The following is a 15,476-nucleotide window of genomic DNA, read 5'->3' as shown; positions in this document are numbered from 1 at the left end:
ATTCGGTGTAGTAGGGCGGTATGGGAACCGGTGATGGCGGTATTCGGTGTAGTAGGGCGGTATGGGATCCGGTGATGGCGGTATTCAGTGTAGTAGGGCAGTATGGGATCCGGCGATGGCGGTATTCAGTGTAGTAGTGAGGTATGGGATCCGGTGATGGCGGTATTCGGTGTAGTAGGGCGGTATGGGATCCGGTGATGGCGGTATTCAGTGTAGTAGGGCGGTATGGGAACCGGTGACGGCGGTATTCGGTGTAGTAGGGCGGTATGGGATCCGGCGAGGGCGGTATTCGGTGTAGTAGGGCGGTATGGGATCCGGCGAGGGCGGTATTCGGTGTAGTAGGGCGGTATGGGATCCGGCGAGGGCGGTATTCGGTGTCAGGGTTCGGTATGGGATCCGGTGATGGCGGTATTCGGTGTCAGGGTTCGGTATGGGATCCGGTGATGGCGGTATTCGGTGTAGTAGGGCGGTATGGGAACCGGTGACGGCGGTATTCGGTGTAGTAGGGCGGTATGGGAACCGGTGACGGCGGTATTCGGTGTAGTAGGGCGGTATGGGATCCGGCGAGGGCGGTATTCGGTGTCAGGGTTCGGTATGGGATCCGGTGATGGCGGTATTCGGTGTAGTAGGGCGGTATGGGATCCGGTGATGGCGGTATTCGGTGTAGTAGGGCGGTATGGGATCCGGTGAGGGCGGTATTCGGTGTCAGGGTTCGGTATGGGATCCGGTGATGGCGGTATTCGGTGTAGTAGGGCGGTATGGGATCCGGTGATGGCGGTATTCGGTGTCAGGGTTCGGTATGGGATCCGGTGATGGCGGTATTCGGTGTAGTAGGGCGGTATGGGATCCGGTGATGGCGGTATTCGGTGTAGTAGGGCGGTATGGGATTCGGTGATGGCGGTATTCGGTGTAGTAGGGCGGTATGGGATCCGGTGATGGCGGTATTCGGTGTCAGGGTTCGGTATGGGATCCGGTGATGGCGGTATTCGGTGTAGTAGGGCGGTATGGGATCCGGTGATGGCGGTATTCGGTGTCAGGGTTCGGTATGGGATCCGGTGATGGCGGTATTCGGTGTCAGGGTTCGGTATGGGATCCGGTGATGGCGGTATTCGGTGTAGTAGGGCGGTATGGGATCCGGTGATGGCGGTATTCGGTGTCAGGGTTCGGTATGGGATCCGGTGATGGCGGTATTCGGTGTAGTAGGGCAGTATGGGATCCGGTGATGGCGGTATTCAGTGTAGTAGTGCGGTATGGGATCCGGTGATGGCGGTATTCAGTGTAGTAGTGCGGTATGGGATCCGGTGATGGCGGTATTCGGTGTCAGGGTTCGGTATGGGATCCGGTGATGGCGGTATTCGGTGTAGTAGGGCGGTATGGGATCCGGTGATGGCGGTATTCGGTGTCAGGGTTCGGTATGGGATCCGGTGATGGCGGTATTCGGTGTAGTAGGGCGGTATGGGATCCGGTGATGGCGGTATTCGGTGTCAGGGTTCGGTATGGGATCCGGTGATGGCGGTATTCGGTGTAGTAGGGCGGTATGGGATCCGGCGAGGGCGGTATTCGGTGTAGTAGTGCGGTATGGGATCCGGTGATGGCGGTATTCGGTGTAGTAGGGCAGTATGGGATCCGGTGATGGCGGTATTCGGTGTAGTAGTGCGGTATGGGATCCGGTGATGGCGGTATTCGGTGTAGTAGGGCAGTATGGGATCCGGTGATGGCGGTATTCGGTGTAGTAGTGCGGTATGGGATCCGGTGATGGCGGTATTCGGTGTAGTAGTGCGGTATGGGATCCGGTGATGGCGGTATTCGGTGTAGTAGGGCAGTATGGGATCCGGTGATGGCGGTATTCGGTGTAGTAGGGCGGTATGTGATCCGGTGATGGCGGTATTCGGTGTCAGGGTTCGGTATGGGACGGTACATGTAGATGTGGTGGTCATGGCATCATGTACCATCTCGGTCATACATGTAGAGGGCGGTGTATAGATCGGTGCTCCCCTCCCCCGTACATAGTTAACCCCTCGGAGGACGGTTGGGAGCTCCTCTGTCGGGGGATGGACATGCTGACAATGTGAATCTTTCTCTGACAGAGGTGATGGGAGCCTCCCCCTCCCCCCATCCACCGCGCCGGGACTTGTAGTCCTATACCAGCTGACAGTTTGTGGATCGGCAGAGCTGACACTCTAGCAGGGAGTGTGCGGTGAAGTTCCGGCCAATAATAAAGCCACGTACACCGACATGAACAAAACAATCCCTTCTGCCAGCCATAATTAAAACCACCCGCGACCCCCGGCCCCATCCCCCGCCACCGCTGGACCCGTTCCTGCTCCATCCTCCTCACACACCGGCAACGTACCCCTTCCCCCGCTATCCCCCGGGGGGCCAATAAACACACCGGTGCGGGGCCCGTGGAGCTCAGGAGACGGGATGCAGTATATATTCTATATACAATGAGATTCAATTCACACCCCTCCCCCCCCCACTACACAAGCCAGAGGATAATGGGGGGCCGCTCTGCAGACCTCCAAACAAAGCCGCTCCGCAACCAGGCTGAACAAAGCCGCTGCCGGCCGCACACCACCGCCATATACTGCTATATACTCCATATATATACCCCGCACACCACCGCCATATACTGCTATATACTCCATATATACTCCACACACCACCGCCGTATACTGCTATATACTCCATATATATACTCCGCACACCACCGCCGTATACTGCTATATACTCCATATATATACTCCGCACACCACTACCGTATACTGCTATATACTCCATATATATACTCCGCACACCACCGCCATATACTGCTATATACTCCATATATATACTCCGCACACCACCGCCATATACTGCTATATACCCCATATATATACCCCGCACACCACCGCCATATACTGCTATATACTTTATATATATACTCCGCACACCACCACCGTATACTGCTATATACTTTATATATATACTCCGCACACCACCACCGTATACTGCTATATACTCCATATATACTCCGCACACCACCGCCGTATACTGCTATATACTCCATATATATACTCCGCACACCACCGCCATATACTGCTATATACCCCATATATACCCCGCACACCACCGCCATATACTGCTATATACCCCATATATACCCCGCACACCACCGCCATATACTGCTATATACCCCATATATACCCCGCACACCACCGCCATATACTGCTATATACTCCATATATATACTCCGCACACCATCGCCATATACTGCTATATACCCCATATATACCCCGCACACCATCGCCATATACTGCTATATACTCCATATATATACTCCGCACACCACCGCCATATACTGCTATATACTCCATATATACCCCGCACACCACCACCGTATACTGCTATATACTCCATATATACCCCGCACACCACCGCCATATACTGCTATATACTCCATATATATACCCCGCACACCACCGCCGTATACTGCTATATACCCCATATATACCCCGCACACCATCGCCATATACTGCTATATACCCCATATATATACCCCGCACACCACCGCCATATACTGCTATATACCCCATATATATACCCCGCACACCATCGCCATATACTGCTATATACCCCATATATATACTCCGCACACCACCGCCATATACTGCTATATACCCCATATATATACTCCGCACACCACCGCCGTATACTGCTATATACCCCATATATATACTCCGCACACCATCGCCATATACTGCTATATACTCCATATATATACTCCGCACACCACCACCGTATACCCCATATATACTCCGCACACCACCGCCGTATACTGCTATATACTCCATATATACTCCGCACACCACCGCCGTATACTGCTATATACTCCATATATACTGCGCACACCATCGCCATATACTGCTATATACTCCATATATACTGCGCACACCATCGCCATATACTGCCATATACTCCATATATATACCCCGCACACCACCGCCATATACTCCATATATACTCCACACACCACCGCCGTATACTGCTATATACTCCATATATATACTCCGCACACCACCGCCGTATACTGCTATATACTCCATATATACTGCGCACACCACCGCCATATACTGCTATATACTCCATATATATACTCCGCACACCATCGCCATATACTGCTATATACTCCATATATATACCCCGCACACCACCGCCATATACTGCTATATACTCCATATATATACCCCGCACACCACCGCCATATACTGCTATATACTCCATATATACTCCACACACCACCGCCGTATACTGCTATATACTCCATATATATACTCCGCACACCACCGCCGTATACTGCTATATACTCCATATATACTGCGCACACCACCGCCATATACTGCTATATACTCCATATATATACTCCGCACACCACCGCCATATACTGCTATATACTGCATATATACTCCGCACACCACCGCCGTATACTGCTATATACTCCATATATACTCCGCACACCACCGCCGTATACTGCTATATACTCCATATATACTCCGCACACCACCGCCGTATACTGCTATATACTCCATATATACTCCGCACACCACCGCCGTATACTGCTATATACTCCATATATACTGCGCACACCACCGCCATATACTGCTATATACTGCATATATACTCCGCACACCACCACCATATACTGCTATATACTCCATATATATACCCCGCACACCACCACCGTATACTGCCATATACTCCATATATATATATATCCTGGTGTATATACACTGACCTAATGTATATAATGCCCGGCAGACTGTTATATATCTATATACACGTTCTCCATCTATATATATATATATAGAAATAATGCAACCAGACTACCCATAAGTATACGGCTATATACACCTACCTGATATATATATATATATATATATATATATATATATACACACACACACGGTACAGGTGATAGTGAGATTTCTATACAACACCCAACTTCACCTCTAACACGTGTACCCCCAACCCGTATACACCTACCGACCGTATACAACTACCTACCGACCGTATACAACTACCTACCGACCGTATACAACTACCGTACCTACCGACCGTATACAACTACCTACCGACCGTATACAACTACCTACCGACCGTATACAACTACCTACCGACCGTATACAACTACCTACCGACCGTATACAACTACCTACCGACCGTATACAACTACCTACCGACCGTATACAACTACCTACCGACCGTATACAACTACCTACCGACCGTATACAACTACCTACCGACCGTATACAACTACCTACCGACCGTATACAACTACCTACCGACCGTATACAACTACCTACCGACCGTATACAACTACCTACCGACCGTATACAACTACCTACCGACCGTATACAACTACCTACCGACCGTATACAACTACCTACCGACCGTATACACCTACCTACCGACCGTATACAACTACCTACCGACCGTATACACCTACCTACCGACCGTATACACCTACCTACCGACCGTATACAACTACCTACCGACCGTATACACCTACCTACCGACCGTATACACCTACCTACCGACCGTATACAACTACCTACCGACCGTATACACCTACCTACCGACCGTATACACCTACCTACCGACCGTATACACCTACCTACCGACCGTATACACCTACCTACCGACCGTATACAACTACCTACCGACCGTATACAACTACCTACCGACCGTATACAACTACCTACCGACCGTATACAACTACCTACCGACCGTATACAACTACCTACCGACCGTATACAACTACCTACCGACCGTATACAACTACCTACCGACCGTATACAACTACCTACCGACCGTATACAACTACCTACCGACCGTATACACCTACCTACCGACCGTATACAACTACCTACCGACCGTATACAACTACCTACCGACCGTATACAACTACCTACCGACCGTATACGCCTATCGACCGACCGTATACGCCTACCTACCGACCGTATACAACTACCTACCGACCGTATACAACTACCTACCGACCGTATACAACTACCTACCGACCGTATACACCTACCTACCGACCGTATACAACTACCTACCGACCGTATACAACTACCTACCGACCGTATACACCTACCTACCGACCGTATACACCTACCTACCGACCGTATACAACTACCTACCGACCGTATACAACTACCTACCGACCGTATACAACTACCTACCGACCGTATACACCTACCTACCGACCGTATACAACTACCTACCGACCGTATACACCTACCTACCGACCGTATACAACTACCTACCGACCGTATACACCTACCTACCGACCGCATACACCTACCTACCGACCGTATACACCTACCTACCGACCGTATACACCTACCGACCGTATACAACTACCTACCGACCGTATACACCTACCTACCGACCGTATACAACTACCTACCGACCGTATACACCTACCTACCGACCGCATACACCTACCTACCGACCGTATACACCTACCTACCGACCGTATACACCTACCTACCGTATACAACTACCTACTGACCGTATACACCCACCTACCGACCGTATACACCCAACTACCGACCGTATACATCTACCCTGCAATCCACCACGGCCACTGACAAACCAGGTGAGTGCGGACACCGCTATATACCCCACCTACCCAATCTATACCCACCCACTCTATACCCACCCCACCTACAAACCCACCCACTCTATACCCACCCCACCTACCTACCCACTCTATACCCACCCCACCTACCCACCCAATCAATCTATACCCACCCCACCCACCCACCCAATCAATCTATACCCACCCCACCCAATCTATACCCACCCCACATACCTACTTACCCAATATATACACACCTACCCAATATATGCCCACCACAACACCCCACTGTTCTCCGCACACCCACTTAATGTATATAAAGACTGTATGCACCCCATTATATGGGACTCCTACCTGTCCTATACACACCTTGTACTTCAGAGATCACCCCAATACTAGGCAGACAATTCTACCCCATTATCTCCATAGATACCTGGAAGACCCAACCTGACAGCCCGATATCTCCATAGATACCTGGAAGACCCAACCTGACAGCCCGATATCTCCATAGATACCTGGAAGACCCAACCTGACAGCCCGATATCTCCATAGATACCTGGAAGACCCAACCTGACAGCCCGATATCTCCATAGATACCTGGAAGACCCAACCTGACAGCCCGATATCTCCATAGATACCTGGAAGACCCAACATAACACCCCGATATCTCCATAGATACCTGGAAGACCCAACCTGACAGCCCGATATCTCCATAGATACCTGGAAGACCCAACCTGACAGCCCGATATCTCCATAGATACCTGGAAGACCCAACCTGACAGCCCGATATCTCCATAGATACCTGGAAGACCCAACATAACACCCCGATATCTCCATAGATACCTGGAAGACCCAACCTGACAGCCCGATATCTCCATAGATACCTGGAAGACCCAACCTGACACCCCGATATCTCCATAGATACCTGGAAGACCCAACCTGACAGCCCGATATCTCCATAGATACCTGGAAGACCCAACCTGACAGCCCGATATCTCCATAGATACCTGGAAGACCCAACCTGACAGCCCGATATCTCCATAGATACCTGGAAGACCCAACCTGACAGCCCGATATCTCCATAGATACCTGGAAGACCCAACCTGACAGCCCGATATCTCCATAGATACCTGGAAGACCCAACATAACACCCCGATATCTCCATAGATACCTGGAAGACCCAACCTGACAGCCCGATATCTCCATAGATACCTGGAAGACCCAACCTGACAGCCCGATATCTCCATAGATACCTGGAAGACCCAACCTGACAGCCCGATATCTCCATAGACACCTGGAAGACCCAACCTGACAGCCCGATATCTCCATAGACACCTGGAAGACCCAACCTGACAGCCCGATATCGCCATAGATACCTGGAAGACCCAACATAACACCCCGATATCTCCATAGATACCTGGAAGACCCAACCTGACAGCCCAATATCTCCATAGATACCTGGAAGACCCAACATAACACCCCGATATCTCCATAGATACCTGGAAGACCCAACCTGACAGCCCGATATCTCCATAGATACCTGGAAGACCCAACCTGACAGCCCGATATCTCCATAGATACCTGGAAGACCCAACATAACACCCCGATATCTCCATAGATACCTGGAAGACCCAACCTGACAGCCCGATATCTCCATAGATACCTGGAAGACCCAACATAACACCCCGATATCTCCATAGATACCTGGAAGACCCAACCTGACAGCCCAATATCTCCATAGATACCTGGAAGACCCAACCTGACACCCCGATATCTCCATAGAAACCTGGAAGACCCAACCTGACACCCCGATATCTCCACAGACACCTGGAAGACCAAGCCTGAGACCCCGATATCTCCATAGACACCTGGAAGACCCAAGATAACACCCCGATATCTCCATAGATACCTGGAAGACCCAACATAACACCCCGATATCTCCATAGATACCTGGAAGACCCAACCTGACAGCCCAATATCTCCATAGATACCTGGAAGACCCAACCTGACACCCCGATATCTCCATAGATACCTGGAAGACCCAACCTGACAGCCCAATATCTCCATAGATACCTGGAAGACCCAACCTGACACCCCGATATCTCCACAGACACCTGGAAGACCAAGCCTGAGACCCCGATATCTCCATAGACACCTGGAAGACCCAAGATAACACCCCGATATCTCCATAGACACCTGGAAGACCCAGCCTGACACCCAGATATCTCCATATAAACCTGGAAAACCAAGCCCGAGACCCTGATATCTCCATAGACACCTGGAAGACCCAACCTGACCCCCCCGATATCGCCATAGATACCTAGAAGACCCAATATAACACCCCAATATCTCCATAGATACCTGAAAGACCAAGCCTGACAGCCCGATATCACCATAGACACCTGGAAGACCCAACCCGACACCCAGATATCTCCATAGAAACCTGGAAGCCCAAGCATGACACCCCGATATCTCCATAGAAACCTGGAAGCCCAAGCATTACACCCCGATATCTCCATAGACACCTGGAAGGCCCAACATATCACCCCGATATCTCCATAGATACCTGGAAGACCCAACCTGACACCCCGATATCTCCATAGACACCTGGAAGACCCAACCCGACACCCCGATTTCTGCATAGACACCTGGAAGACCCAACCCGACACCCCGATAGCTCCATAGACACCTGGAAGACCCAATCCGACACCCCGATATCTCCATAGACACCTGGAAGACCCAACATAACACCCCGATATCTCCATAGACACCTGGAAGACCCAGCCTGACACCCCGATATCTCCATAGACACCTGGAAGACCCAACCCGACACCCCGATTTCTCCATAGACACCTGGAAGACCCAACCCGACACCCCGATATCTCCATAGACACCTGGAAAACCAAGCCCGAGACCCTGATATCTCCATAGACACCTGGAAGACCCAACCTGACCCCCCGATATCGCCATAGATACCTAGAAGACCCAATATAACACCCCAATATCTCCATAGATACCAGAAAGACCAAGCCTGACAGCCCGATATCACCATAGACACCTGGAAGACCCAACCCGACACCCCGATATCTCCATAAATACCTGGAAGACCAAGCCTGACACCCAGATATCTCCATAGAAACCTGGAAGACCCAAGCATTACACCCCGATATCTCCATAGAAGCCTGGAAGAAGAAGCATGACACCCCGATATCTCCATAGACATCTGGAAGACCCAAGCATTACACCCCAATATCTACATAGCCACCTGGAAGAAGCATGACACCCCGATATCTCCCTAGATACCTGGAAGACCAAGCCTGACACCCCGATATCTCCCTAGATACCTGGAAGACCCAGCCTGACACATCGATATCTCCATAGATACCTGGAAGACCCAGCCCGACACCCCGATATCTCCATAGATACCTGGAAGACCCAACCCGACACCCCGATATAGCCATAGACACCTGAAAGATCAAACCTAACACCCCAAAATCTCCATAGACACCTGGAAGACCCAACCTGACCCCCCGATATGTCCATAGACATCTAGAAGACCCAATCTGACACCCGATATCTCCATAGACACCTGGAAAACCAAGCCTGACACCCCAATATCTCCATAGACACCTGGAAGACCAAGAATTACACCCCAATATCTCCATAGACACCTGGAAGACCAAGCATGACACCCCAATGTCTCCATAGCTCCAACCTGACACCCCGATATCTCCATAGAAACCCGGAAGCCCAAGCATTACACCCCGATATCTCCATAGATACCTGGAAGGCCCAACATATCACCCCGATATCTCCATAGATACCTGGAAGACCCAACCTGACACCCCGATATCTCCATAGATACCTGGAAGACCCAACCTAACACCCCGATATCTCCATAGACACCTGGAAGACCCAACATAACACCCCGATATCTCCATAGATACCTGGAAGACCCAGCCTGACACCCCGATATCTCCATAGACACCTGGAAGACCCAACCTGACACCCCGATATCTCCATAGATACCTGGAAGACCCAACATAACACCCCGATATCTCCATAGACACCTGGAAGACCCAGCCTGACACCCCGATATCTCCATAGACACCTGGAAGACCCAACCTGACACCCCGATATCTCCATAGATACCTGGAAGACCCAACCTGACACCCCGATATCTCCATAGACACCTGGAAGACCCAACATAACACCCCGATATCTCCATAGACACCTGGAAGACCCAACATAACACCCCGATATCTCCATAGACACCTGGAAGACCCAACCTGACACCCCGATATCTCCATAGACACCTGGAAGACCCAACCCGACACCCCGATATCTCCATAGAGACCTGGAAGACCCAACCCGACACCCCGATATCTCCATAGATACCTGGAAGACCCAACATAACACCCCGATATCTCCATAGATACCTGGAAGACCCAACCCGACACCCCGATATCTCCATAGATACCTGGAAGACCCAACATAACACCCCGATATCTCCATAGAGACCTGGAAGACCCAACATAACACCCCGATATCTCCATAGACACCTGGAAGACCCAACCTGACACCCCGATATCTCCATAGACACCTGGAAGACCCAACCCGACACCCCGATATCTCCATAGAGACCTGGAAGACCCAACCCGACACCCCGATATCTCCATAGATACCTGGAAGACCCAACATAACACCCCGATATCTCCATAGATACCTGGAAGACCCAACCCGACACCCCGATATCTCCATAGATACCTGGAAGACCCAACCTGACACCCCGATATCTCCATAGATACCTGGAAGACCCAACCTGACACCCCGATATCTCCATACATAGCCCCCTCCCCCATAGACACAGAAGAAGAAGACAATTGTCGGGACTCACCCTCCACAGCCATGCTCGGGCGGTAGGTGGTTGTGGTGAGGAGAAGGTAGGTACAGACGGTCCTCCAGCAGAGCTCCATGTCGGGGGGTCAGCGGCCTCCCATGGAGGGGTCCGGGGGGGAGGGGAGCGGAGCACACCGACTACCGCAACCAACATCCGAGACTGACTGAGAGAGGAGGAGGGGCGGACCATTCCACCGGGGGGAGGAGGGAGGGGGAGGAGCCTTCTACACCGGGGACACCACCGCCCCTCCCTCCGACCGGGGAGAATGGAACCGTCCAACCCCCTCCTCACACCGATACATTGTATACAATATATATCTATATACTTCATATATCTGTATACAATATATATCTATATACTTCCTATATCTGTATACAATATATATCTATATACTTCATATATCTGTATACAATATATATCTATATACTTCATGTATCTGTATACAATATATATCTATATACTTCATGTATCTGTATACAATATATATCTATATACTTCATGTATCTATATACAATGTACATCTATATACTTCATATATCTGTATACAATGTACATCTATATACTTCATGTATCTGTATACAATATGTATCTATATACTTCATGTATCTGTATACAATATATATCTATATACTTCATGTATCTGTATACAATGTACATCTATATACTTCATGTATCTGTATACAATATATATCTATATACTTCATGTATCTGTATACAATATATATCTATATACTTCACATATCTGTATACAATATATATCTATATACTTCATGTATCTGTATACAATATATATCTATATACTTCATGTATCTGTATACAATATATATCTATATACTTCATGTATCTGTATACAATATATATCTATATACTTCACATATCTGTATACAATATATATCTATATACTTCATGTATCTGTATACAATATATATCTATATACTTCATGTATCTGTATACAATATATATCTATATACTTCATGTATCTGTATACAATATATATCTATATACTTCATGTATCTGTATACAATATATACTTCACATATCTGTATACAATATATATCTATATACTTCATGTATCTGTATACAATATATATCTATATACTTCATGTATCTGTATACAATATATATCTATATACTTCATGTATCTGTATACAATATATATCTATATACTTCATGTATCTGTATACAATATATACTTCACATATCTGTATACAATATATATCTATATACTTCATGTATCTGTATACAATATATATCTATATACTTCATGTATCTGTATACAATATATATCTATATACTTCATGTATCTGTATACAATATATACTTCACATATCTGTATACAATATATATCTATATACTTCATGTATCTGTATACAATATATATCTATATACTTCATGTATCTGTATACAATATATATCTATATACTTCACATATCTGTATACAATATATATCTATATACTTCATGTATCTGTATACAATATATATCTATATACTTCATGTATCTGTATACAATATATATCTATATACTTCATGTATCTGTATACAATATATATCTATATACTTCATATATCTGTATACAATGTACATCTATATACTTCATATATCTGTATACAATATATATCTATATACTTCCTATATCTGTATACAATGTACATCTATATACTTCCTATATCTGTATACAATGTATATCTATATACTTCACATATCTGTATACAATATATATCTATATACTTCATGTATCTGTATACAATATATATCTATATACTTCCTATATCTGTATACAATATATATCTATATACTTCATATATCTGTATACAATATGTATCTATATACCTCATATATCTGTATACAATGTATATCTATATACTTCCTATATCTGTATACAATATATATCTATATACTTCATGTATCTGTATACAATATATATCTATATACTTCATATATCTGTATACAATATGTATCTATATACCTCATATATCTGTATACAATGTATATCTATATACTTCATATATCTATATATATATATATCTATATAAATATATATATCTATAAATATATATATCTATATATATATATAGATATATATATATATATATATATATATATATATATATATATATATATATTTATATATATATATATATATATATATATATATATATCTATATATCTATATATCTATCTATATATATATATATATATATATATATATATATATATATATATATATATATATGTGTATATATACATTGTATACACCTCATACCTCCTATATATACATTGTATACACCTCATACCTCCTATACTGTATATACATTGTATACACCTCATACCTCCTATATATACATTGTATACACCTCATACCTCCTATACTGTATATACATTGTATACACCTCATACCTCTTATATATACATTGTATACACCTCATACCTCCTATATATATATACATTGTATAAAACTCATTCCTCCTACATATATATACATTGTATACACCTCATACCTCCTATATATACATTGTATACACCTCATACCTCCTATACTGTATATACATTGTATACACCTCATACCTCTTATATATACATTGTATACACCTCATACCTCCTATATATATATACATTGTATAAAACTCATTCCTCCTACATATATATACATTGTATACACCTCATACCTCCTATACTGTATATACATTGTATACACCTCATACCTCTTATATATACATTGTATACACCTCATACCTCCTATATATATACATTGTATAAAACTCATTCCTCCTACATATATATACATTGTATACACCTCATACCTCCTATACTGTATATACATTGTATACACCTCATACCTCTTATATATACATTGTATACACCTCATACCTCTTATATATATATACATTGTATAAAACTCATTCCTCCTACATATATATACATTGTATACACCTCATACCTCTTATATATACATTGTATACACCTCATACCTCCTATATATATATATACATTGTATAAAACTCATTCCTCCTACATATATATACATTGTATACACCTCATACCTCCTATATACATATACATTGTGGTGGGCACCTTCTGGCTGCCTGAGGTGGTGCTGGTTCCAAGACTGGTGGCGGGGGGCACTTTCTGGCTCCCTGAGGTGGTGCTGGTTCCAGGACTGATGGCGGGGGGACGCTTTCTGGCTCTCTGAGATGGTGCTGGTTCCAGGACTGGTGGTGGTGGGCAACTTCTGGCTCCCTGAGGTGGTGCTGGTTCCAGAACTAGTGGTGGTGGGCAACTTCTGGCTCCTTGAGGTGGTGCTGGTTCTAGGACTGGTGGTGGTGGGCACCTTCTGGCTCCCTGAGGTGGTGACGGTTCTAGGACTGGTGGCGGTGGGCACCTTCTTGCTCCCTGAGGTGTTGCTGGTTCTAGGACTGGTGGCGGTGGGCACCTTCTTGCTCCCTGAGGTGGTGCTGGTTCCAGAACTGGTGGCGGTGGGCACCTTCTGGCTCCCTGAGGTAGTGCTGGTTCCAGGACTGGTGACGGTGGGCAACGTCTGGCTCCCTGAGGTGGTGCTGGTTCCAGTACTGGTGGCGGTGGGCACCTTCTGGCTCCCTGAGGTGGTGCTGGTTCCAGAACTGGTGATGGTGGGCAACTTCTGGCTCCCTGAGGTGGTGCTGGTTCCAGGACTGGCGGCGGAGGGCACCTTCTGGCTCCCTGAGGTGGTGCTGGTTCTACGACTGGTGGCGGTGGGCACCTTCTTGCTCCCTGAGGTGGTGCTGGTTCCAGGACTGGTGGCGGTGGGCACCTTCTGGCTCCCTGAGGTGGTGCTGGTTCCAGAACTGGTGGCGGTGGGCACCTTCTTGCTCCCTGAGGTGGTGCTGGTTCCAGGACTGGTGGCGGTGGGCACCTTCTGGCTCCCTGAGGTGGTGCTGGTTCTAGGACTGGTGGAGGTGGGCACCTTCTGGCTC

The 15,476-nt window shown here is 46.6% G+C and overlaps 1 protein-coding gene across 5 annotated transcripts in view; it reads right to left on the bottom strand.

The window, feature by feature from the left end:
• EPHB2 (EPH receptor B2) overlaps positions 1-11,698 on the bottom strand; it is a 159,181-nt gene extending 147,483 nt beyond the window's left edge. For all 5 annotated transcript variants that reach the window (XM_073601427.1, XM_073601429.1, XM_073601428.1 and 2 more), the window contains exon 1: positions 11,523-11,698. In XM_073601427.1, the coding sequence (XP_073457528.1) occupies positions 11,523-11,601 (79 nt within the window). In that variant the 5' untranslated portion in view covers positions 11,602-11,698. The remainder of the gene's footprint in view (positions 1-11,522) is intronic.
• Between the last annotated feature and the right edge of the window lie 3,778 nt (positions 11,699-15,476).

Source organism: Aquarana catesbeiana, linkage group LG10 (assembly GCF_042186555.1).
Source record: "Aquarana catesbeiana isolate 2022-GZ linkage group LG10, ASM4218655v1, whole genome shotgun sequence".
NCBI lineage: Eukaryota > Metazoa > Chordata > Amphibia > Anura > Ranidae > Aquarana > Aquarana catesbeiana.
Note: the sequence above shows the minus strand (reverse complement) of the source record. Positions and strands in the feature narration are given on the sequence as shown.